The sequence below is a fragment of the Carya illinoinensis genome, chromosome 5 (genome assembly GCF_018687715.1).
Source record: "Carya illinoinensis cultivar Pawnee chromosome 5, C.illinoinensisPawnee_v1, whole genome shotgun sequence".
Lineage (NCBI taxonomy): Eukaryota > Viridiplantae > Streptophyta > Magnoliopsida > Fagales > Juglandaceae > Carya > Carya illinoinensis.
Window position 1 is genome coordinate 15,753,586 of NC_056756.1, and position 23,198 is coordinate 15,776,783.

The 23,198-nt window shown below is 40.3% G+C and overlaps 2 protein-coding genes and 1 pseudogene across 11 annotated transcripts; 2 read left to right on the forward strand and 1 right to left on the reverse strand.

Moving 5' to 3' along the window:
* Positions 1-557: 557 nt before the first annotated feature.
* On the reverse strand, positions 558-5,466 carry LOC122309163 (mitochondrial uncoupling protein 3-like). The gene is made up of 2 exons (XM_043122538.1): positions 4,968-5,466; positions 558-1,434 (listed from the first exon to the last, which is right to left on the reverse strand). Exons 1-2 carry the CDS (start codon positions 5,427-5,429, stop codon positions 892-894), a joined length of 1,005 nt encoding a protein of 334 aa, XP_042978472.1. The 5' UTR covers positions 5,430-5,466; the 3' UTR covers positions 558-891.
* On the forward strand, positions 1,831-2,630 carry LOC122309066 (annotated as a pseudogene).
* A 6-nt stretch (positions 5,467-5,472) lies between the features above and the next one.
* LOC122309161 (anaphase-promoting complex subunit 2) lies at positions 5,473-22,008 on the forward strand. 10 transcript variants are annotated; one of them, XM_043122529.1, is made up of 18 exons: positions 5,473-5,910; positions 6,013-6,102; positions 6,235-6,466; positions 13,209-13,528; positions 13,707-13,778; positions 15,331-15,575; positions 16,875-17,291; positions 17,398-17,599; positions 17,742-17,856; positions 18,331-18,413; positions 19,052-19,171; positions 19,351-19,439; positions 19,517-19,598; positions 20,042-20,233; positions 20,822-20,890; positions 20,989-21,166; positions 21,280-21,286; positions 21,386-22,008. In XM_043122529.1, the coding sequence occupies exons 1-16, from the start codon at positions 5,668-5,670 to the stop codon at positions 21,109-21,111; spliced, it is 2,694 nt and encodes an 897-aa protein (XP_042978463.1). In that variant the 5' UTR covers positions 5,473-5,667; the 3' UTR covers positions 21,112-21,166; positions 21,280-21,286; positions 21,386-22,008. The 10 variants fall into 10 exon arrangements, with proteins under 10 accessions (XP_042978463.1, XP_042978468.1, XP_042978464.1 ...); XM_043122534.1 differs by having other exon boundaries at positions 21,002-21,166; XM_043122530.1 differs by lacking the exon at positions 21,280-21,286 and having other exon boundaries at positions 21,287-22,008.
* Positions 22,009-23,198: the final 1,190 nt, after the last annotated feature.

The window sequence follows — 23,198 nt, forward strand, 5'->3', positions numbered from 1 at the left end:
TACAAAAAAAAAAAAAAAAAAAAAAAAGGAGAAACTTTGTTTACAAAAAGGAGAAACTTGGGATTAAATTGTCCCGGGGTACTTTTTCTCTTCTTCTTTTTCATATTCACTCATTTCTTTACCTTAACAAAGAAAAAAGAGAAGGCATGTAGGAGATCTATTATATTATATATCAGACAAGATCGTGCCACCACTCTCTGTTTCCTTACCCTTCTGTATAGGACCATTCAGTCAAATAACATTCCTAAGTCTCCATTATCCTTCAAGAATATGATAAAACTATGGGAACATCAATGGCTCCAATACCTAACAGATCGATCGACCGGGTCAAGTAGATGCTACATGTGAAATAATCCAAATTTCTCTTGTACGTAATGTGGAGATGATGATATTCTAATTACTATGAATGACGAGTAGGGATGGCCGTTTGGGTCAAAGCAAGTACGGTTGCTTTTGCGCGCATAATAAGATCATGTATTCAAGTGTTCAAGACATGAGATACCAGAAAGTTTCTATGAAGATTCCAAGCAAAAATTAATTACCGAACACTTACGGTATAATAAATCATCTACAATTGAATAAATTTGATTTCAACACATGAAATTGTCGATTGGTGTGCAATATCTAATGTCACGAGCTTATAATTAATTATTACAAGCTAAGAGAGTATCAAAACTCTGATCAACAACTAAACAATGTTTTCATAGCAGTACTTAAAAAAATCTTAATTTGCCAATGATCTTCTCTTTGGTGATCCAGTGTAACAAATACAATTTCAACCAAGTGATCTTCCCAATTCAGTAATATGAACCATTAAATCCATAGGAAAGCTGGTTTTCAGTAATTTAGGGGATCTTAAAAGTTACAACGTGAGTCCAGGTCAAAAATTTATCAGAAGGAAGATAGCCCCGAAATTTGTCGGAGTTTCTCATAAGAGACCCAAAACACAAATTGCCATGGACCAAGCCTTGCCCATGTTGGAAAGAACCCCTTCCATAGTGCTCTTAGTCCTTCAATTCTAACAGTCTTTACCAAACAATCGTAAGAGCTTGTATACATAATCTTCCCTTCCTTGCCTGCCGCCTGGTTCATCATTCTTGTCTTTACTACATCAGCTGGGCAACTCAAAGCAGTTGCCGAAAGACCTGACATAATAGAGGCAAGAGTGTGGGCAAAGATATTGTCACGAGCTATCTGATTTTGAATAACAAAGCATTTGGCATGATCATAGCATGCTAGTTCTCCCATGTTCACCAAAAATGCTCTTTGTACATTAGGGAAAACTCCTTTCCAAAGTCCTTTAAAGCCCTCGGTGTGCACAATCTTGTTTAAAGCATCAAAAGGCCCTGAGTATCTAGGTTGGCGACCTTGGCTCACCATACGACCATCTGCTTGCATCCTCACCTTAACAAGATCAGCAGGGCTTGCCACTACCTGCACTACTAATGGAAACAGAAAAGTGCCATTTTGTATCAAAAGAAATTGTATTTGCAGTCGTGGAATGCACAAGCGTTATACAATCTCTTTGAAAAAAAAAGTAAATACGGAACCCACATGAAAAAATAAATAAATTTTTTAATAGTAGACCTCACTTTTTTCCAAAACGATTACATGATTCTTAGGTACTTAACGACTGTATGTAACATTACTCATCAAACAAATATGTAATGTATTAAACAAAAAGATCCACAAGAATTTTCCTTGTAAAGTTGTAATGACCTGATTCAATATTATTCGAATATAATATGGATAATTTTATGAGAAAAGCTCAGAACCAGTCGGATGTAATGCCCATTTTCACACCAGCCAATAGGATCACAACACGTGTCTATTGTATTTGTCTTCCAATGGATCCTACCTTATGGAATCGAAGGCTCTTCCTCTCCTCTCTCAACTCCTGAATGTAAATCGAAGGCTCTTCCTCTCCCCTCCCTTTCAAAGAGGCTTCAGTGGAGATGGGAATGATTTCGGAGATTCATCATCGTCTTCTGGGGATGGTTTTGGGATTCTGGGTCTTTTTCTAAACAAATGGAGATCCAGGGTTGCGACCAATCCCCAATTCCCTTTCAAGGTTCTCATAGAGGAATTGGTGGGAGTCTTCGCTTGTGTTCTCGGGGACATGGCATCCCATCCCAACTTCGGTCTCAATGAGCATGACTTTGTTTTCTCCACGCTCGTTGTCAGATCCATAGTGAACTTCACTCTTATGTATCTTTGGGCACCAACCATGTATGCATCATCCCCTAATCTCCCTTCCATCTTTGCCAACTGTCCCACGAGCCATATGTTTGAACCGGGTGCCTATACCGTTTTCACTCGGTTTGGGACTTTTTTGTACAAAGGTGTTCGAGACCCTAAACAAGGCTCCTCCGACACTTTTAAATGCACTCACTTGGGCCGCTCACATGGGTAGTAGTAGAAACTTCATGTACCAAACTTTGAATGTTATCAAGTTTGTGCTGGCTAAGGGGCTGCCTCCTTTGGCATTCAAGTCGTTGGTGGTGGTTCTCAGATGCCTGAACAATGTTCTTGGAGGTATGTCATTTATGATTCTGGCCAAGATGATGGGGTCACAAAGCGTTGAGGAAGCAAAGCCCGTTGCAGGAGAAGTTGGATCTATCCCAAAATAGGAGAAGGCCGACGGGGGTGGGGGTAGGAAGAGATGCGTTGGCTCAATGAAGAGGCATTGTGTTTGGGAGATCTTGGGCACACATTTCAGGAATAGAAATTGTGATATGCTACATGTGGGTCCATACTCAATGTAGCTGTAATTCATATGTGGCAACTGTTTATTTGCTAGTGTAAAACATGGTGTGACACCCAACCGGCTCCAAGTCTCTCTCCAATTTTATTGGTTCTAAATTAGTTTTAATATGCCCCTTTGGATAAGCTCACAAGCAATCATTATTGAGGTGTGTTAAGAGATTTTTTTATTTTATTTTTATAAGTAAGAAAATATTTTATTGATATTGAAATAGACATAATCCAAGTACACAGAAACTATATGTGTGATTACATCTAGTTAGGAACAAGAAAGAGATACAAGGAAATCACGAAAGTTGAGACCATTAAATTCTATAACAATGACCCACATAAATAAAATTTTCTAGAAAAAAAATCTTAAAAGTCTTCCAAAGAGCGTTCTCAATACTCAAAATTTTGATCATTCATTTCCCTCCAAATGCACCAAAGTAGAAAAATGGGAGCCAGCTTCTACACAGCTACAACCTATATCGGTTAGGGGTTTTAATTAATTTCAAGAGCTCAAAAGTTTATTTTAAGGTCCGTTAAGGTTTAGTGGATTATTTTGAATTGATATTAATAGGCTAATATTTTTTAGTAACCCAATCAAGATTTATTGGATTATTTTGAATAGGTCATGAGCCCAAGATTTATTTAAAGGGATTATGAGACTTTTATTGGGCTCAATAATTAGATTAAAGCCCAAAAATTATTTTATAAGTCCAAAAGTATTATTGGACAAATAAGCTTATAAGTCCAAAACTACATATGCATAAAACTGGCCGAAGCCGGCCGGTAAAGGGGGAGTAAACATGCGACTTCAGTTTTGGTGTGATTCCGGTCGGTCGTCGATGTCCCTTTGGCGCCGCGAATGGTAGGAAAAATAGAAATGGAGGTGCAACTCAATTTCACCGTTTCGGTGCGATGAGAGAGAGAGGAATTAAACCTAACTTGAAATGACGCCGTTTAAAGGGGGAGGGATTAAACCTAAATTGAAACAACGCCATTTAATTCTTAATTTTTTTTTTTTTTTTATATTTAGTACGTATGAAACGACGGCGTTTCACTTAAGGTATCATTTTATCTAAAATATATATATAATATGTAATCAGTCGGTTCAGTAATCCAATCCTGCCTTAAATCAAGACCGAACCAGCCGACAGTGGTTTTGACATTTTTCTACCGCCATCCGACCGGTTTTGGCCAATTCCATACTCCAGGAGCCAGTCTGAGGCGGTTACGGTTGGTCTTCACAGTTTTTGTACACCCTAGTATACAACCAGAGGTAATGATCAATAATCATAGTACATGCACTTAAAGTCACATATTTATTATTAGTAAGTTGTCGATTTATGTTGTTTTTCAACAATTATTGTGTGGACTAACAATGGGTTAACTGTATTAAGTGGGTAGAAATCATCTGCTTCTAGGAGTTATTATTAGTCAACTTACCTCGACCATGACATTATTTTGTTAGTAAAAATGTTGAAAAGAGGATAACTTGTCAAAAGAAGGGGAGAATCCAGTAGGCCTGGATCCCACTTGACATGCATTTGAAACTTGTTGCCTTGTTGGGCTAACTTCAGAGTTTTGTTTTATTTTATTTTGGATGACGTGAAACCTCACAAAGGCAGGGCCGCAGGGGCCTTCAAACTCAACCCTCGGGAGTAAACCTGCATACATGACCCTCGCACCAAAACCGTGTACCAGGTAAATCCTAATAAAAATTTTTGAGCGAAATCGAATTCGGGATATTTGAGTTCATCCCCCCGCCCTTTGGCTGCACCTGGACGGGTTAATGTTAACCTGAGTTTTCTGATTTCCCTCAAAGTAAACCAAAATTTCTTGAAATATTTCTAATAAGAAACAGATTCTTGTCACTTCTTCAGTCATTTGGACAGCTCTCTTAGCACCTTCAGAGGGCATCATCGTGCATACTTTCTAGAACCACTACCCACTTGCAGCTTTCGAAACTCTTAGGTTTTGAGTTATTTTTCGTGGGAAGTTTTAATGATGACAAAACCTACTTCTTTCTTAAAGTAGCGGGCGACTTCCTTTCCAATTTTTATTTTTTTGATGGAATTAGGTGCATATCATAAATCAATTGGTTGCACTTCCCAATTACCCATTAATTCTACACACGAAAAAAAATATTTTAAAGAAGACAAACAATGCCTAAAAAATTCGAATGAAATCTGTGAATCAAGACTAAGAGGGCCTCTTACCTGAGCCATGACGCCGGAGATGCCGCCAACGAGAGCCTTTGCGGATAGAGAAAGTGATCCAGCATCAGCACAGACGACATTCCTGAAGTGCTCGTAGCCTACGATCCGGATGGGAGTGTAGAAGAGGTGCCTGAGAATAGCCGGGGACAGGCCCTTGTAGAGCCCCAGAGGACCTTGCTCGCGGACAATCTCTGAGGCGACCCGAAACGCGTTGGTTGGGCGAGTCGAGGAGGAGAGCGACTCGCCGTGGAGCTGAAGCCTGGTCTTAGTCAGATCTATCGGGAAGGTAGTGGTCTCGGCCACCATGGCCGAGAGTGAAGTCAGCAAGATCTTGGGGAGGGCCGGCTCATGTTCCTGTCCTTGGCTCGCTTTCATCGTTCCCCCGCCCCGCAGAAGTACACAAAAGAGATGCAGTGCACCGAGGTTATCGACTATCCTCTGTTTTTGGAAGAAAAACGACATTTACTTCATTGTCGTTTTGGAGTCTGGCGTCTTTTACACGCGCCTAGGAGATAGACACAAGCTTTCACTCTAAAAGGTTTCTTGTTGAAAGAGACGCGCCGTCCTTCACGCTATTTCCCTTTATAGTTTCAATCTCGAAGACTGGCGGCAAAGTGGCAAACCCAAAAACCACCGATAAAGAAAATCTCTGGTTTCTCCCACTCGCTGAGCACTCTCACTCTCTCTAGCAGAGACAGCGATGGCAGCGACAGAGAAGGAACCCACGTCCGTAGTCTGTAATCTAGGGATTCTGGACACTCTCAGAGACGATTCGATCCAAGAGATCGTTGAGAGCTATAGCGGCTTCTGTGCCACCACCGAAGCCCTTCTCAAAGGCGCCGGAGACCTCTCCGTGGGCCCCGACTTCGTCGCTCACGTCCACAGCCTCTGTAAGCATGGCCTCCACTCTCTGGTCCGAGACCACTTTCTTCGGGCACTTGAGGTATATCATTTCTCAATTTGGGGCACTGTTTGGACTTACCTTGTGAAAATTGAATTACTTAGATTCTGGGATTACTCTCTATATTTCCTAACAATCGTGCAGGAAACTTTCGAGAAGAATGGAGCATCCAAGTTTTGGCGGCATTTTGATGCTTATAGCAATGTTGCTATTCTGTCAAAAAATAAACACCCTGTATATAAACTAAGCTTCTACCTCTCAAGAATTTTTATTTATTGATTAGTCATTTTGTGAATTGGAGTTCAAGATGAGCACGACGTAATTGCATCGGAAGAAGTTCTTATTTCGCGCAATCTTTAAACGCAGATATGCGAGGGTGAAGTCCGGCAAGTATTGTGCATAGCTCTGGAAGAGATAGCTTTAGAAAAGCAATACCAGGAGAAGTGCTTGCTGATGCTGGTTCACGCTTTGCAGTCCTACAACGATCAGATATCAGAGGGAAGGCACCCTTCCAATTCCGAGAGAGATCATCTCTTCTCTACATATCAATTACTTGTGTCTTCGGTGCTAATGGCTAGAATTCCTCGGCATTTTAATGGTACATAATTTATTAAACATATTGATTAATTTGCTGTGAACAATTATTAACGTCCTCGAACGTTGAGCATTTGCTGAATTTGAGTTGGCTAAACATGATCTCGATGATTTTTTGTTGATCATAAGCAGTCTTCATCTAAGTCTGTTTTGGTTTTTAGGTCCTCTACCTAATGATAAAGATTGAGATTTTGGGTAATGGATGCTATAAATTCCCTCTTGATGCATTAAATAAAATGTTGAGGGTCCTATCTGGTAGTTTTGGGTATTGCATTGATCTTGGTACGTCAGTAACCATATAAATGAAGACGTTTCATCTGATTTCTTGTTATAGAAGAATAGAAGTTGATAGTATGATTGATCACATCAAATTTTCATTATTTGTTATATCCTGGAGCTTCCCCCAAACCTAGCTCCCACCCCCCTTAATTTTTTTCTTTCCAACACATTGCGTAACTGTGAGCTATATGATTGGAGCTATTTAGGAGATGAATCCTACCAGATTGCAACGTTTAGTTCTTGTAATTTTCCTCCTTTTTGTTTCTGTGGAAAAATCAGAACGACACTGACATTTTATGGAGATACATTAGCAAAGTGTAGCTAAACTCAACAAGAAGCTACATGCAGATTGGGTAGCCTGCCTTCTCTCGATTCAGCATGTTATGGATTGTTCTTTTAGATGTATGGTTTATATATCCGCCACCTCCCTTCCCTCCCTATAATCCTCCCCCCCTCCTCACCTTCCTCTCTTTCTACCCTGTTTTTTCTGCAATGGAGAGCTCTAGGCTTTTTTCAGTGGAGTCCAAAACTTTTGTCTTCTCAAAGGTGGGTGCAAACTGTTTTCGTATTCTAGAGAAAAGTAGACGCATGGCCCTTTTTTTACTGATCAATGGGGCGGCAACTTCATGGGTGGCGAGAATGGTGGTGGAAGCTATTGAGACCAGGTGGTGTGAGAACTTTTTTAGGAAAATGAGGGTTGGCAATGGGTTTCTCACTCTTCACCTACTCAGAAATGCTAGGGGCTGCTACCTCCACCTGGAGGAATTCATTAATGGCAGAAGAAGAGCCTCTTTGATCATCCCGGAAGGCGCCAAGAGCTGTGGTTGGGAGGGGTTTGCCTTCAATCTCAAAAAGGTGGCTGAACGTGAGGCGGTACTTTCTGTGGCCCCAAGTCGGGTTGGGGAGCTTGGTTTCAGGCAGTCTGCCACGCCGCCGGCTTCTTACGCCGCGGTTTTGTCTGGTGCAGCAGGAGAGTGCAGCGCTGCAATGGAGTTGATGGAAGACAGGTCTGGTTTTTGCCTAGCGGATCCGGAGGGGATTTCTGACAGTGGTACAAGGTTAGGTGAAATAGAAGGGGTGTTTTGGGATGTAAAATCCAAACTTTCGGGTGTCCTTCAAGATATTGCTATTCTGATGAAAAAAGTAGACCTGGGACTCGGCATGGTGATGGGACAGGGTAAGGTGATCACATCTGCCTCGATCCAGCCATTTTCAGAAGAACATTTTCCTAATATGGGTTGGAAGGCCTCTGCATGTGCAGAGATAAGAGAAAACCGTGGGTCTTTATCAAGCAGTCGGGCTCTTGAGCCTTTGACTGAACCTGGGCCTAACGGGCCTAAGAGCCCACCGAGGACTAAAAACACCAGGCCCCATCAAACCCAGCAGGCCGGTCCCCCCACTCGGCAGCCCCCTCGTTCACGGGCCTCGAGCCCACACCCTCGGGCTTCAAGCCCACGATCCCGGGCCACTTCTCGGGCCGGTTCCCCCTCTTGGGTCGAGCCCGTGACCCGGCAGCCCTTTGAGGCTTCAACACACGGGCCCTCCTCGTCTCGGTCCCGAGACCCAGTTGACCATATCCCGCCGGCATCTTCACCGGCCACCCTGCCGGCATCGCAGACGGCGCCGATTGACCCCGGCGACCCTGCCGGCACAGTAGTTGCACTGTTCAAGGCCGAGCCCTCCTCGTCTCGATCCCGAGACCCAGGCGTCAACCATATCCCGCCGGCATCTTCACCGGCCACCCTGCCAGCGTCGCAGACAGTGCCGACTGACCTCGGCGACCCTACCGGCACAGTAGTTGCACTGTCCAAGGCCACGACGGCGGTAGGTACACCCCTGACAGCGTCGCCCATAGAGGAAAACGACATCACAGTCGTTCCTCTCGACTTCGTGGGCCTGAATCCGGCTCAGAAAAAGCCGACCGGTCACCTGGAAGCTCCTGGGCTCACTTTCGAGGGCCAGTCCACCCAAGATGAGGAACACTCCTCCCCAGCAGTCAACATTGCCCCCTTCTTGGAGGATTCTTTTGAGTTTACTTCCAGGGTCCTTTGTACTCTTGAAGAGGAGGTTGAACATGACCCTGAAGGGGAGGAAGAAGGGGAGGCAGTTTTAGGGTCAGGTACTTTGGTACCTTTTTCTGATCTGGCGAATGAAGGGGATGTTATGGGGAACGTAGGGGACGATCCCAGCCCGCTTTGCTCGTTACCCCCAGCACTGCCGTGGTCTGACCCACAGACAGATTGGGTGCTAAAGAAGGTGGAAGACATTCGGCATTGCGCAGGGATTTCTTGCGTCGGCTTTGAGGACCAACTGACAGCACTGTTCACAGCCATTGCAGCTGAGCAGTCTCACCATCTTCGTTCCGCCAGCAAAAGAGAGAGGGAATTAAAGAGACTCTCATGCTCCGTAAATTATGACCGAGAAAGTAGCGCTAACAGGGAAAGAGTTACTGATAGGGTGATCTTAGGTGATCCATGAAGCCCAAGATCCTATCATGGAATGTTCGGGGTTTAAACAACCCGAACAAACGCCTTAGAGTGAAGAACCTAATCCGGGATTGGAAGGCGGACATCCTTTGTTTACAGGAGACCAAATTGAAGTACGTAGACAGGAATATTATTAGAAGTTTGTGGAATTGCACCTATGCGGGATGGACTAGCTTGCCTTCCAAGGGCGCATCAGGGGGCATTATTGTGATGTGGGATAAGAGAGTTGTTGATTTAGTGGAAGAATCCGTTGGTGAGTTCGTGGTTGCATGTTCTTTTAAGTCTTTGGAAGACGGGTTCGTGTGGGGCTTTGCAGGCGTTTATGGCCCGAATAATGATAATAGCAGGAAGCTTCCCTGGGATGAGATTGCCGGATTGTGTAGTTGGTGGGAGGGTCCTTGGTGCATTGGAGGTGATTTCAACACCACTCGGTTCTCGAGTGAAAGGTCGGGGGACTCCAACTCGGGATCAACCATGGCTGATTTCTCAGCCTTAATTTTTGAACTGGACTTGATTGATCTTCCCCTAGGGGGGGTGACTACACTTGGTCGAACGGGAGGGCATGGTCTCGTCTGGACAGATTTATTGTCTCTCCTTCCTGGGAGACACATTTCCCTACTCTTTGTCAAAAGCGTCTCCCTAGGCTTTGCTCAGATCATTTTCCACTTATGTTGGACTGTGGTGGTATTCAAGAGGGGCGGAGATACTTCAAATTCGAAAATATGTGGCTGAAGGTGGAGGGATTTATGGACAAAATCAGATCTTGGTGGTCCTCTTATCAAATTTCGGGCACCCCCAGTTTTGTTTTAGCTGGAAAACTTAAAAACCTGAAAAATGATTTGAGAACATGGAATTTGGAAACCTTTGGGAATCTAAATAACCTAAGACACTTTTTTTCAGGAACTGCAGTGCTTCGAGGACAAAGAAGCGATTTTGGCCCTCACTGCTGAGGAGAAGGAAAGGAAAACGGCGGTGATAGCCGAACTGGAAAAAATCACACTTTTGGAGGAGATATCCTGGAGACAAAAATTACGAGCCCTTTGGTTGAAAGAAGGGGACAGGTGCACTAAATTCTTCCACCGTGTCGCCAACTCTCATAGACGAACCAACGCCATTGAGGTTTTGCACTCCGATGGGAGGATTATCACCAATAGGGCAGCCATCAAGGAACACATTGTGCACTTCTACGAGCAGCTGCTTAAAGAGCAACATTCCTGGCGGCCTAAGGTAGATGGGTTGATTTTTTACTCTATTGATGCAACAAGTGCAGCGTGGTTAGAAAGGCAATTTGAAGAGGAGGAAGTGCTTAAAGTTCTAAAAGGGATGGAGAAAGACAAGGCCCCAGGCCCTGACGGTTTCACTATGGCTTTCTTTCAAGCTAGCTGGGATATCGTCAAAGAGGACATTATGAAGGTATTTTTTGAATTTCACTCTTTCTTGAAATTCGAAAAAAGTCTCAACGCCTCCTTTATCGCCCTTATTCCGAAAAGGGCAAGCTCGGTGGAGGTACAGGATTTTCGCCCTATTAGCTTGGTGAGTGGGGTTTACAAAATTATTTACAAGGTGTTAGCCCAGCGGATGAGCACCGTTATGGGAAAGATCATATCGAAGTCCCAGAATGCCTTTGTGAAAGGAAGGCAAATTCTTGACTCCGTTCTTATTGCCAACGAATGTCTGGAAAGTCGGGTCAAAACTGGCATTCCGGGTATCTTGTGCAAGCTGGATATGGAGAAAGCTTTTGATCATGTAAACTAGGACTTTTTGATACACATTATTGGCAGGTACGGGTTCGGGGAAAGGTGGTGCCAATGGATGAAACATTGTATAACAACTGTTAGATTTTCTGTTTTGGTGAATGGCACTCTCGAAGGCTTCTTCAATAGCTCCCGGGGCCTGCGGCAAGGAGATCCTTTATCACCTATTCTTTTCATCCTAGTAATGGATGTCTTAAGCAGAATGTTGCACAGAATGGTGGAGGGCGGTCACATCTCGGGTTTCTCAATGGGCGGCTCCACCCATGGGAATCTCTCAGTTTCCCATCTTCTCTTTGCAGATGACACGTTTATTTTTTGTGAGCCAGACCCTGATCAGATCCGCTCCCTAAGGGCCCTATTGCTCTGTTTCGAAGCCGTCTCCGGACTCAAGGTTAATCTTGCAAAATCCGAGATGGTTTAGGTCGGGGTGGTCGATAATCTAAGTGAATTGGCTGATTTTCTGGGCTGCAAGGTGTCAACCTTGCCTATGAAATATTTGGGTCTCCCTTTGGGGGCCTCTCACAAAGCCAAGTCTATGTGGGATGGGGTGGTCGAGAAAATTGAACGTAAACTTGCGGGTTGGAAGCGACTATACCTATCCAAAGGTGGCAGAGTCACTCTTATTAAGAGCACTCTATCTAATCTCTCCACATACTTCCTCTCCCTTTTCCCCTTGCCTGCAGGTGTGGCGCATAGACTGGAGAAGATCTTTCGTGATTTCCTATGGGGTAGTTTGGAGGATGTGAAAAAATTCCACTTGATCAAGTGGGAAAAAGTATGCACACCAATGGCAAATGGCGGATTGGGGCTCCGCAGCTTGAGAATCCTCAACAAGGCACTACTTGGTAAATGGCTATGGAGATACCATAGGGAACGAGACGCCCTTTGGAGAGAAATCATTGACAGCAAATATGGGAGCTTGGGTGGAGGTTGGTGTTCCAACGCAGTAAGAGGGGCTTATGGCGTAGGTGTGTGGAAATTCATACGTAACGGTTGGGAAGTCTTTTTTGCTAATTGCAGATTGGTGGTGGGAAGGGGTAATCAAGTTAGCTTCTGGCACGACACTTGGTGTGGCGAGATTGCTTTGAAGATCGCTTTTCCTTCCCTATACAGGATTGCATCTGATAAGGAGGCCACAGTTGCTGATAATTCCGACAGTTCCTCTACCTTCACGCACTGGTCAGTAAGATTCACCCGAGCGGCATAAGATTGGGAATTGGGAGACATTGCTGATTTTTACAGCATGTTACAAGCATCGAATCTACATGCTGATGGAGAAGATCATCTCATTTGGTCACCCACAGGAAACAAGCGTTTCTCAGTACGTTCCTTTTACAAGGTACTCTCGGCACACCCCTCCACTGCATTCCCTTGGAAGAGCATTTGGAGGACTAAGGCGCCTTTAAAAGTGGCCTTCTTTGTATGGCTAGCATCCCATGAGAGTATACTGACTATCGATAAACTGAGAAGACGTGGCCTCTACCTAACGGATTGGTGCTTTATGTGCAAACACAACAGTGAGACAGCGGATCATCTACTTCTTCATTGTGAAGCTGTCAAGGCATTGTGGGATGACATCTTTACAAGACTAGGCTTGGCATGGGTAATGCCTAGAAAGGTGGTTGATCTTTTGGCTTGTTGGAGAGGAATCCAGGGCAAGGGGCAGATTGCGAATATTTGGAAAATGGTGCCACTTTGCCTAATGTGGTGCACATGGACCGAGAGGAACAATCTCTGTTTCAAGGATAAGGAGCGATCTCCGGAAGGCTTTAGGGATTTCTTTTACCATACTGTAGTCTTATGGGCATCCTCTATTGTTTTGCATGGCACTTCTTTTGCTGAACTTTACGCTGCTCTTCGCAGCTCTTAGCCTGTAGCAAGGCTCTTTGTATACTCCCTGTGTACTTGGGCCTTACCCATTCTTATTCTAATATATTTTCTTCTTACTTATCAAAAAAAATATATATATCCGCCACCTCTCAGATCTCCACCATTCCAAACGGGCCACATGAAAACCCGCAGAGTAGTTGTGATGTAGGAATGAAAAAAAAAAAATGCACTGTATTTGATTTAATTGATTATCTAATTATCTCTGCTGTCTTTCCTAAAAGCTTTGTTGTGTGGCAGTTTGACCACTCCATGCGTAGCTGCAGTTATTATCCCTTTCTTTCTGCCTACCAATGCTCCAATAGTAACTTCCATTTTTTAAACTCTTGAATGTTCTTAGAGATACTCCACTGCTATTTTAAGGGAAGCTTGGAGGAGTTAAGTACAATCATGGCAGGAGAAATTGATGATGAAAATGAATCTCAAGAAAAAGACGACATGTATTTAGATGAAAAAAGCAAAATATCTTACCGGACTGGTAGGATGGAGATTGATGAAAGCTGTCCCCAAGTCAGGTTCTCAGAGAACAATAAATTGGTGAAGAACATTGGGAAGGTTGTTCGTGATCTTAGAAGTCTTGGATTTACATCTATGACTGAGGATGCCTATGCTTCTGCTATCTTTCTACTTCTAAAGGTGAGCATGTGCTCCATTTCTGCTGTAGGTGGCCCAGCTTATATCTTTTCACCTCCATGTTGGTTGTTTTTTCCTTTTCTTTTCCAATATCTTGTTGGACAGACTCTTTTCCAATATCTATTATATGCTAGAACCACACCATATTTTCTGTATATGCAGTTTTATGTTGGGTTCTTATCTAAATATCCTGTGTGCATGGCAGGCTAAAGTACATAATCTAGCTGGCGATGATTACAGAAGTTCCGTCTTGGAGTCCATTAAAGGGTGGATACAGGTTATTTTCTTGTTTGTGTAACCTTCCCTTTCTCTCTCTTTCTTCCAACAATTATTTGTGTAGTCCCTGGTGTCTTAACTTGTCAATATTTTATCTATCCAAGATGTTTTTATTTGCATAGTACATTGGCTTTCATAAGTGTATTTTTTTTTTTAGTTATGGCTTTAGCTTTACAGGTGCATTCATATGGTGGCTGTTTTCTTGTCTATTGTTGAGAAGGTCTTTCACCAATTCTCTAAGGTCGTATGGTGGTATCAGCTGAGCATAGCATGTTGTTTGGTGTATATTTATATTCCAGTCTTTGATATAAGTTACCTATTTGGTTATCACAAGTATGTGCGCAGAATCACTTATAAAAAGAAAAAGAGGTATGTGTGCAGAATCATATTGCTGCATTCATCTTACAATAGATGAAATGCTTTCCTTTTTAGGTTATCACAAAATGGATGGAACTTTCCATAACTGATATTGACACCCTATATTGCATATGAATTTGAACCTATCTTTTCTTTTCTTTTTTCCAAATTTGAAATCACTTTTTTTTTTCAAATTTTGAATTCACTTCTCCTAACCCGTCTGAGGGCATTGTAAGAGTAGTCAATGTTTCATTAAAATATGAGATATATATTTCTTTTTGTTTTGATATGTTATTGAGAAATTATCAAAGAACTCAGAAGGAATGGCCCAAGTATACCAAGATGTGGGCCATTGCTTTAGATTTTAATGGTCTCAGTTTCCATGAATTTCTTGTAACAATTTCTAGCTCTTAAAGAGGTGTATTTACATGTATACTTCTGGTGTACCTGGCTTATGTCTATCTTTATATCAATAAAATTTCTTATTACTTATTGAAAAAAAAGTATACAAGATGCATACAAAAGAAGGAAAATGCTAGCATGACTCCCAAATATGCCCACCAAATATGCCTACTTGTATATTTTTATTTTTTATTTTTTATTTTTTTTTTCTTAATGGTTAAGGAAGTGACTATTAGTGAATTTATATTTTTTTTATTTTTTCTAATGGTTAAGGATGTTTAAAAACTACTTAAAAGAAAAAGAAAAAACCATTTGCACTAGTGTGCATATTTGGGGTGCACATTTGGTGTGCACCCTAGCTTTGTCCACAAAAGAAACACTTAGAACTCAGAAGGAATAGCCCAAGTGCACAAGATGCATACAAAAGAAACACCTAGTTGGAAATAGAAAAAGATGCAAGAAAATCATAAAATCTATCGTGGCTGTCCAAAGAAACATAGTATTGAAGAAATAATTTTAAGTCACATATAGAGTTATATGTGATTTAAAATCTGCTTTCTCTTTGCATTAGCTGCTGTTTAATTAGACCATAGGAATTGCTGTAATTACCCAAAATTCCTTTCTGCACAGATTCAATGCTATGAACAAACTGTTATAAACTTAATATGGTTTTTCTTTTCTGATTGTTAACTTGGATATGGTTTTTCATGCCATGTTTTGCACTTATTCTGCTTAGGTCTATATTATTATGCTACTAATAAATGACTCCTTTTACTTGGAGGCATATCACCCAGGCTGTGCCTCTCCAGTTCTTGCGTGCACTGCTTGCTTATCTTGGTGATTCTGTTAGTTATGAAAGTCCTTCATCTGGCCTAAAATCACCTTTGGCTTCACGTCCTTCATCTTGCTATCCTGGAATTGATACTCCTTCTGAAGGACTCGTTAGATGGCAATTGCGGCTTGAATATTTTGCTTATGAGACATTGCAAGATTTAAGAATAGCCAAGCTTTTTGAGATAATTGTGGATTATCCTGACAGGTAATTCATTGTATAGTCTTGATCTGGTCTTTTCCTTTGTTCCTATCGTAGAAGTAAGTGTGATAGTTTTAGTGGGTGAGTAGTTACTCTAAACTCAAATCTTAAAATGGAAAAGAGAATTAAGGTTTGGATGGAAGCTATTGAGAACTGCAGCACATTTGGTGTTGTGCTATCTCTTGATCAAATGGATAATGAAATTTGTGGGTGTTTGATACAGTCACTTATGTGCCAGAATGATTCTAACTGTGGCTGTCTTAATGCTGTTTTCCAACTTAAAATCTTTGTTGTAAAATTGTTGGACTGGTAAATTACCGAAGGGGGATACTTTACTATATGACTCATTGTTTATGTGATAGAGTTTCTTAATAATTGCCAATTTATCTTTGAATCAAATATGTGTCAAAATGATTTCATGTAGCAGGTTCAATTCTATCCAATAATTTACTCCATCGGTCGATTGTAATTTATTTTCATGGCATGACCATCCATGAATGCCTTGTATCAATAAACTAGCACGCTTAGGTGTTGCTCTTGTATATGTCCAGTATACTAGGGCTCTTGCCTACTCTTTTGATCAATAAAAATTTGTTTACCAATAATAAAAATATCTATCCATTGGCATATGTAGTTTGTATTTGTGTAGGAGATATAAATTAGGTATTTAAAATTTAAATTAATTAAACCTGTTAAGTAACAGATACTGAGACATGCAATCTTAGAAAAAAAAATTGTTGTAATCTGATACCATAATGTTTTTTAGGAAACTTACAGTGGTTGAGAAAAAAAGAAATTGGAAGATCTATGCTATGCTAACAGGAGATTACATTACAATTGATTAGGGCCTCATCAATTACACATGTTATACTATTCTCACTGGCTGAAGCGCCTTTTATTTTTTCTATATCTCTCCTATTGTTTAAAGTCTCTAGAGTTGAACTTAGGTGCCGTAGTTCATGGATATGAAGCCCAGCCCCCCCCCCCCCCCCCCCCCCCCCCCCCCCACCCTTCTTCATGGTGGAAAAAAGAAGAGGCAACTGGAATGGCAATCATTTCCAATGAAAACTAATGAAATATACATTCTTTTTTTTGGAAACAAAAAACCAGAATCCCAATATAGCCCATCTAAAGGCTGTGGAAGTCTGGGATTCAAAAGTTCAACCCCTGTTCTCCTTTAAATTGCATCATCATTTTTTTCCAAAAATTGCAATTGCTTTACCGCAAATATTTTGTCTGTCAAGGAATTGAAACTAATGATTTTGGTATCACAAACTAATAAATGTTTTGTGATAAATGTTGCAGCTCTCCTGCTATTGAAGATTTAAAACAATGTCTTGAATATACTGGACAACATTCTAAGCTTGTTGAATCGTTTATCTCAGCACTAAGATATCGCTTGCTAACTGCTGGTGCCTCAACCAATGATATATTGCATCAATATGTTTCATCCATTAAAGCACTACGGACAATAGACCCAGCAGGTGTTTTTCTCGAAGCAGTTGGTGAACCTATAAGAGATTATTTAAGGGGAAGGAAAGATACCATAAAATGTATTGTGACAATGCTTACTGATGGGAGTGGTGGAAATCCAAATGTATCTGGAAACACTGGGGATAGCCTTCTTGAAGAATTAAATAGAGATGAAGAAAGTCAAGAAAATAGTGGTGTTGATGATGATTTCATCACCGATGACAAGCAAGCATGGATTGATGCTGCACGGTATGTTTATGTGCTCATGGCTGTGGATGATATTTATTTTAGTTGTAACCTTCAGCTCGCCTTCTTAATCAGCTGATATATTTCCCCATGCGTTCTGCTCTTTCAGCTGGGAGCCTGATCCTGTAGAAGCTGACCCGTTGAAAGGTAGTAGGAACCGGAGGAAGGTTGACATACTTGGGATGATTGTTGGCATAATTGGTTCAAAGGACCAACTAGTCAATGAATACCGTGTTATGCTGGCAGAAAAGCTTCTGAACAAATCTGATTATGACATTGACTCAGAGATACGCACTTTAGAACTCCTCAAGGCAGGTGGTTTATTTATTGAAGCTTGGGTTCTGTTCCACTAGTTCCCTGATTGAAGTTGATATCTGTTCTTTTTTTTTCTTTTTTCTTTTTTTGTGGGATAAAATTTCTCTCCATAATTGTTTTTGGGCTGTCACCTTGTAGATTCATTTTGGAGAGAGCAGCATGCAGAAATGTGAAATAATGCTCAACGACCTGATAGATTCAAAGAGGACAAACACAAATATAAAAGCAACTATTACTCAGCCATCTCAAACAGGTAGCTTTTGGATTAAAAAATGGGATCAACTATGATAGGGAGACACTACACCAAGTTTTATTAACATTCCAAGATATTTTCTCTATCCAAATCATTTAAAGAAATTTACAAACTATGAAAATGGATTTTTTTTTTTTTTTTCTTTCTATTGAATAGTCTCAAAAGTTGTTGTTGCTAAATGCCCCAACGATGTATAAAATGGGTGAGTCCCAACTAAACTTGGTGTGCACCGCATTATCATAGTTTGTTTTTTAAGTGGGTTGTTGTGCTAGTCTCCCCAGGGTTTAGGTTCCATGGGTGAGTCCTAAGGGCTCTGCTGTGGGGTGGTTCTCCCATCATTAAAAATATATATATATATATATATATATTTGGGGCTACTTGGGTATTATTTGCCAAAAGGCATCCTAGCATTTTATATCTATTTACTCATGCATTGAAAATTTTTGAAGTTACCTTGGATGAATGTATTCTTAGGGGTTGAGCTGGGGGATAATGCAGTGTCCATGGATCTTCTTGATGCTACAATCATATCCTCAAATTTCTGGCCCCCAATCCAGGTATTGGAAAGCATTGCTATAGTAATATCAGCCATTTGAATTGTGATCGTTGGAAAATTTATGGTAGTTTAGATGGTGATATGGCAATAGATGGGTTTAGTGATTAGTTTGGCGGTTTCTTCTCTTTTCCTTTGTATAGTTTGTTCTCTTGTATATTTCGTGTACTTGGATACTCACCTTTGGTTTTTTATGAATTTTTGTTACTTATAAAAAATATTCCTTGGCAAGCTTTCTCAAGATGAGAGGAGATTTTACATCTCTGCAATCACGGTGGTTTTTTCTCCTTTCCTTTGATTAGTTTGTTCTCTTGTATATTTCTTTTGTACTTGGATACTCACCTTTGGTTTTAAATGAATTTTTATTACTTGTAAAAAAATATTCCTTGGCAAGCTATTTCAAGATGAGAGGAGATTTTACATCTCTGCAATCGCACGTATTCTTTCTACTGTCTGCATGATGTACATGTTTACTCCTTTCTGGTGAGAGAAGTGAAAGGAAAGCACCATGTGATACATACCTTATATCTATGGCCCTTGTAATCAACATATATACTTTAATCAAATTTCTTTTGTTTAACAATTTGATTGTTTTCTATTAAGAAATCTTGTTTCTCTATTAACATTGAAGACAAATTTCAGGATGAGACCCTTAATGTTCCCAAGCCTGTTGACAAGCTGCTCGCTGATTATGCAAAGAGGTTTAATGAAATCAAAACCCCTCGTAAGCTTCTTTGGAAGAAAAATCTGGGGACTGTCAAGGTTAGGTGCTTAAAAACATAGAAAATGCCACTTAATGCTCTATTTTAATGTCTATTTATATGTCTTTTAACTTATTTGCTTTCCTCCAGTGCTTAAACAAGCAAAACTGGTCCAGATTTCCTTTTTCTTCTACTTAAACACTTAAATAGTATTTACATATTTTTATTGTGGATGTGCAGCTGGAGTTGCAATTCGAAGATAGGGCAGTGCAGTTCACTGTGGCTCCTATACATGCAGCGATTATTATGCAATTTCAAGAGCAAACGAGGTAACCATGGGAATTATCTGAATGTGTTATATGTCATTCATCTGTAGTGCAAACACATTTATATTTTCCACTTTCAGTTGGACCTCTCAAAATCTGGCAGCTGCTATTGGGATACCTGTAGATGTACTCAATCGAAGGATAAATTTTTGGATAAACAAGGTATCTGATAATTTTTATTTATTAGCATTTATTGTTTGATACATGCTAAATTTAAAATGGAAACACCTGGCTCAGTGCTGAACAAACATGACCAATTTCAGAGATTTGTTTTGTTGAACGATCAGTTAGTGTTGGATGAATATGGGTAGCCAAACACTGCGATATATGATATTTACTGTTGGGAAATTTTCCTTCTTTGGCTCATAATTTTCCATGCTATACTAACAATGGCACCAATCTTATTTTAATTGGCTTTGTGGTCAATTTGAATTGTATGGTTTGTCAAATTATTGTGAAGTCAACATTGTCTCTTATTTCCAATCACTGGCTAAAACTATTCGATCAGGTAGAGTTTTTGTAATTGAGGTTTTAATATATGAAGGTCTTCAAGAGCTGGAGTCATGAGGAAAACTAATTGTATTTACCTCCCTTCTTGTGATCAGGGAATCCTTGCAGAATCACTTGGGGCAGAGTCTAGTGACCATGTATTTACCCTGATGGAAGGGATGGTTGAAACTGGTAAGAATGGTGGAGATAGTGGGAGTTGTGAGGAGCTTCTAGTAGGTGATGAGGAGGGAGAGAGATCTGTGGCCTCTGCTGAGGATCAAATACGCAAGGAAATGACTGTGTATGAGGTATGTGATACGAACTGAAGCTTTTTTGTTGTACTTAAAATACTAATCAATGGATTGATGAGTTATTTAGAACTGGTCCATTGTCTGTCAGATTCCAAGTGTATCTTATGTAAATTCCAAACTATTGGGACTCTAGAACTTGCTTTCAAGGACGTTTATTCTTATGTATTGTGAATTGGGTCTAGCATTTCATCTTGGGCTAAAGACTAAGTAAACGCTACTCTAGCTCATAAGGTCAAGCATATGTATTAATCCCATAAGGAGAAAAAAGAAGTGAAAGGACTCTCTCACTTCACTCAGCCAATAGCCAGATTTTGCTGACACATTCATAGCTGTTCATGACCGTAACTTTGTTTAATAGTAATCCTTGAATTAGCTTTCCCACTAAGGGGAAAGAAAGCACTAAAAATGTGAATGTTTGAGGGACAAATGTTTGCTTCTGGGAAATGTTGATAACTATGTCAGTATTGGCAAGCCCTAGTCAAGTAAGTGTTATTAGAATCAAACTGAATATGTAATGATTCCTAAATGAAATTTATCATGTGTCATCTTGTTCCATTTATAACTCTGATTGGCTTTTGGTTCCAGAAATTTATCATGGGGATGCTCACAAATTTTGGAAGCATGGGACTAGATCGCATTCATAATACTCTCAAGGTAATTTTACTTGTCCCATAATTTTGATTTAGGTACTTACTAATAACGTGATTGATAAAAATAATAATAATTATTATTATTTTAACACATTGCTGCAGATGTTTTGTGTAGCTGATCCCCCATATGATAAAACATTACAACAGCTTCAGAGCTTCTTATCTGGTCTAGTTTCTGAAGAGAAGTTGGAACTAAGAGATGGAATGTATGTTCTGAAGAAATAATGAATTGACTGAGTGGCAATACGTTCTCCACTGAAACATTAAGCACATGGCATTGGTGAGATTTCTTTCAGATTTCAATGAAAGAATACAAATAATGTCTGTTTTAATATCTTTGAGAGTTGTTACTTATTATTCTCTTTTTCTCAAATGAACTGGAAACTGGAAAAGTGAACAGGTCAGAGAATGATATTTGAAAACCTTATAATTGTCATATTCTTCTCCTCGGTGAATTGATGCTCAGAAATTTTTTGTCCTCGTTCTGATAATGTATCAGGAAGCATTGCATCAATGTCAGATGAGTTGTAGTCAGTCTGAACAGAGACTCGTGACGATGTCAATCATTGTGGGATGAGTGTTGCAATTATCTCACGTTCGGTTGGAACACTCCCTGAGCATCATTCCGTGTGGTGTGATTCAAGGTTTGAGTGTCTTTTGGGAATGGCTTTCCAATGGACTTCCAGTTCTGGAGAGCCATTTTTGGGTTATTCTTAAAGAAAATCACCTACAACTCCGCGTGGTCAAAAGAGTATTCTGGTGTATGCATATGCTTATGGAAATGGAGTTCTGTGAGTGCAGGAAGTTAAAGATCCTAAAGAGTTCTATTCATGACACGTTCCTGCGAGACATTAATAATGTTAAATCTTATTATGATATTTGTTGATGCATTATGAGTGCTGCACCCACGCTGGTATAGGAATAGTGACGTTTGAGATGTCCCTGTCCCTGTTCCATGGTCCTTTTTTACATGGCTTCTAAGAGCAATTCCTCTCCTTGCACTCTTTTTTATGAATCAAATCTTGTCATGTCAACAATGTTAAGGTGTCATCCACGCTGACTCTGCGGGTGATTCTAATAATTTCTTAAGCAAAAGGCAACTTATGAGTTTTATTAACCTTATAATTCTATGTTTTTTTTTTCCTTTTTCCAGCTTAACCTTGTATGGTTGGAACATGTAAAAGTAGGAGACTGGAGTCCACATTATGTTGACTCAAGTGTAATTTGTATCCTTGTGGGTGATATGAAAAGTAGATATACATTTAAGTCAGTATAAACACACTTATGGGGTTTGTTGCTATTTTGAAAGAAGTCAAAACACAAAATGATGGTTGACGTGGAAAGTTTTCACATCTCTGATAACTGCCAAGTGTATTGGTAAAAGGATTTGTAAATCAGTTCCTTTTCGGACCGGTGTCACCTATAAACCCCACTTATCAAAAACCAATTAGGAGCTGCCATGTAGTAATAATTTGGGAAACCATGTAGGCTGTAAAGCAGGGAATGATCATGTCTGAAGACGCCTTCCTGCTCGAGCTCCAAACTACAACCCGATCTCCTTCTCTCTCTCTCTCTCTCTCTCCTTTGAAGACGAAGTGAACGAGCTGCAACCCGATTTTGAAGCTCTCTCTCTCCCATTCTAAAAGGAATTGAAATCCAAGAAAGTCCTTCATAATCTGTATCCTTCCCTCTCTCTCCTTTGATCTACCTCACGAAAACCCTAAGACGAAGTTCAGAATCTCCCTCTCTCTCCTTTCCTCTCAGTTTTACAATCTCTTTCTTTCTTTTCCTCTCAGTTTTACGATCTCTCTCCTACGAAATCAAGAACCCAGATTTATTAATCCCTTTCTCTATATTGCAACTTCACCGTTGGAGGACCTCAGGTACGAATTTCTCTAATTTTGTAATTCCTAATTTTTTGTAATCCCTAATTTCTAATGGTTTGTGTTTTGTGTATTTTGTTGTAGGGTTTTTGTCTTTGATTTCTCACTACTTGCACAACGACGAACCAGTGAAAATCATAGTTTGTGTTTTTTTATTCTCTAGTTTCCAGTTGTAATCTAGAATGAGAAATCTGTGTTACCTTGAGCTGGTTGGCAATGTTTGTCTATGTATAGATTTCTATGTAAATCTAATTGGATTAATTTTAGAGAATGTCATGAATGGACTATGAAGTTATGAAATGTATTTGTTTGCAGTATTGCATGCTATCTGCAGTTTGAATTTTGAGTTCCTCTCGGCAGACAAAAAATTAAGGAATTTTCCTGTACCTTGAGATGTAGTACAGTTTCCCTATATATATATATATATAT

Bases quoted from the DNA above. Each gene is read 5' to 3' on its own strand.
- LOC122309163 (XM_043122538.1), bottom strand. From the start codon at position 5,429: ATGTCGTTTTTCTTCCAAAAACAGAGGATAGTCGATAACCTCGGTGCA. The intron at 1,435-4,967 runs GTAAGAGGCCCT...TTAGTAGTGCAG, and splicing joins TCTCCGGCGTCATGGCTCAG to GTAGTGGCAAGCCCTGCTGA.
- LOC122309161 (XM_043122529.1), top strand. From the start codon at position 5,668: ATGGCAGCGACAGAGAAGGAACCCACGTCCGTAGTCTGTAATCTAGGG. The intron at 6,467-13,208 runs GTACATAATTTA...GAATGTTCTTAG, and splicing joins AATTCCTCGGCATTTTAATG to AGATACTCCACTGCTATTTT. The intron at 13,529-13,706 runs GTAGGTGGCCCA...TGTGCATGGCAG, and splicing joins GCATGTGCTCCATTTCTGCT to GCTAAAGTACATAATCTAGC.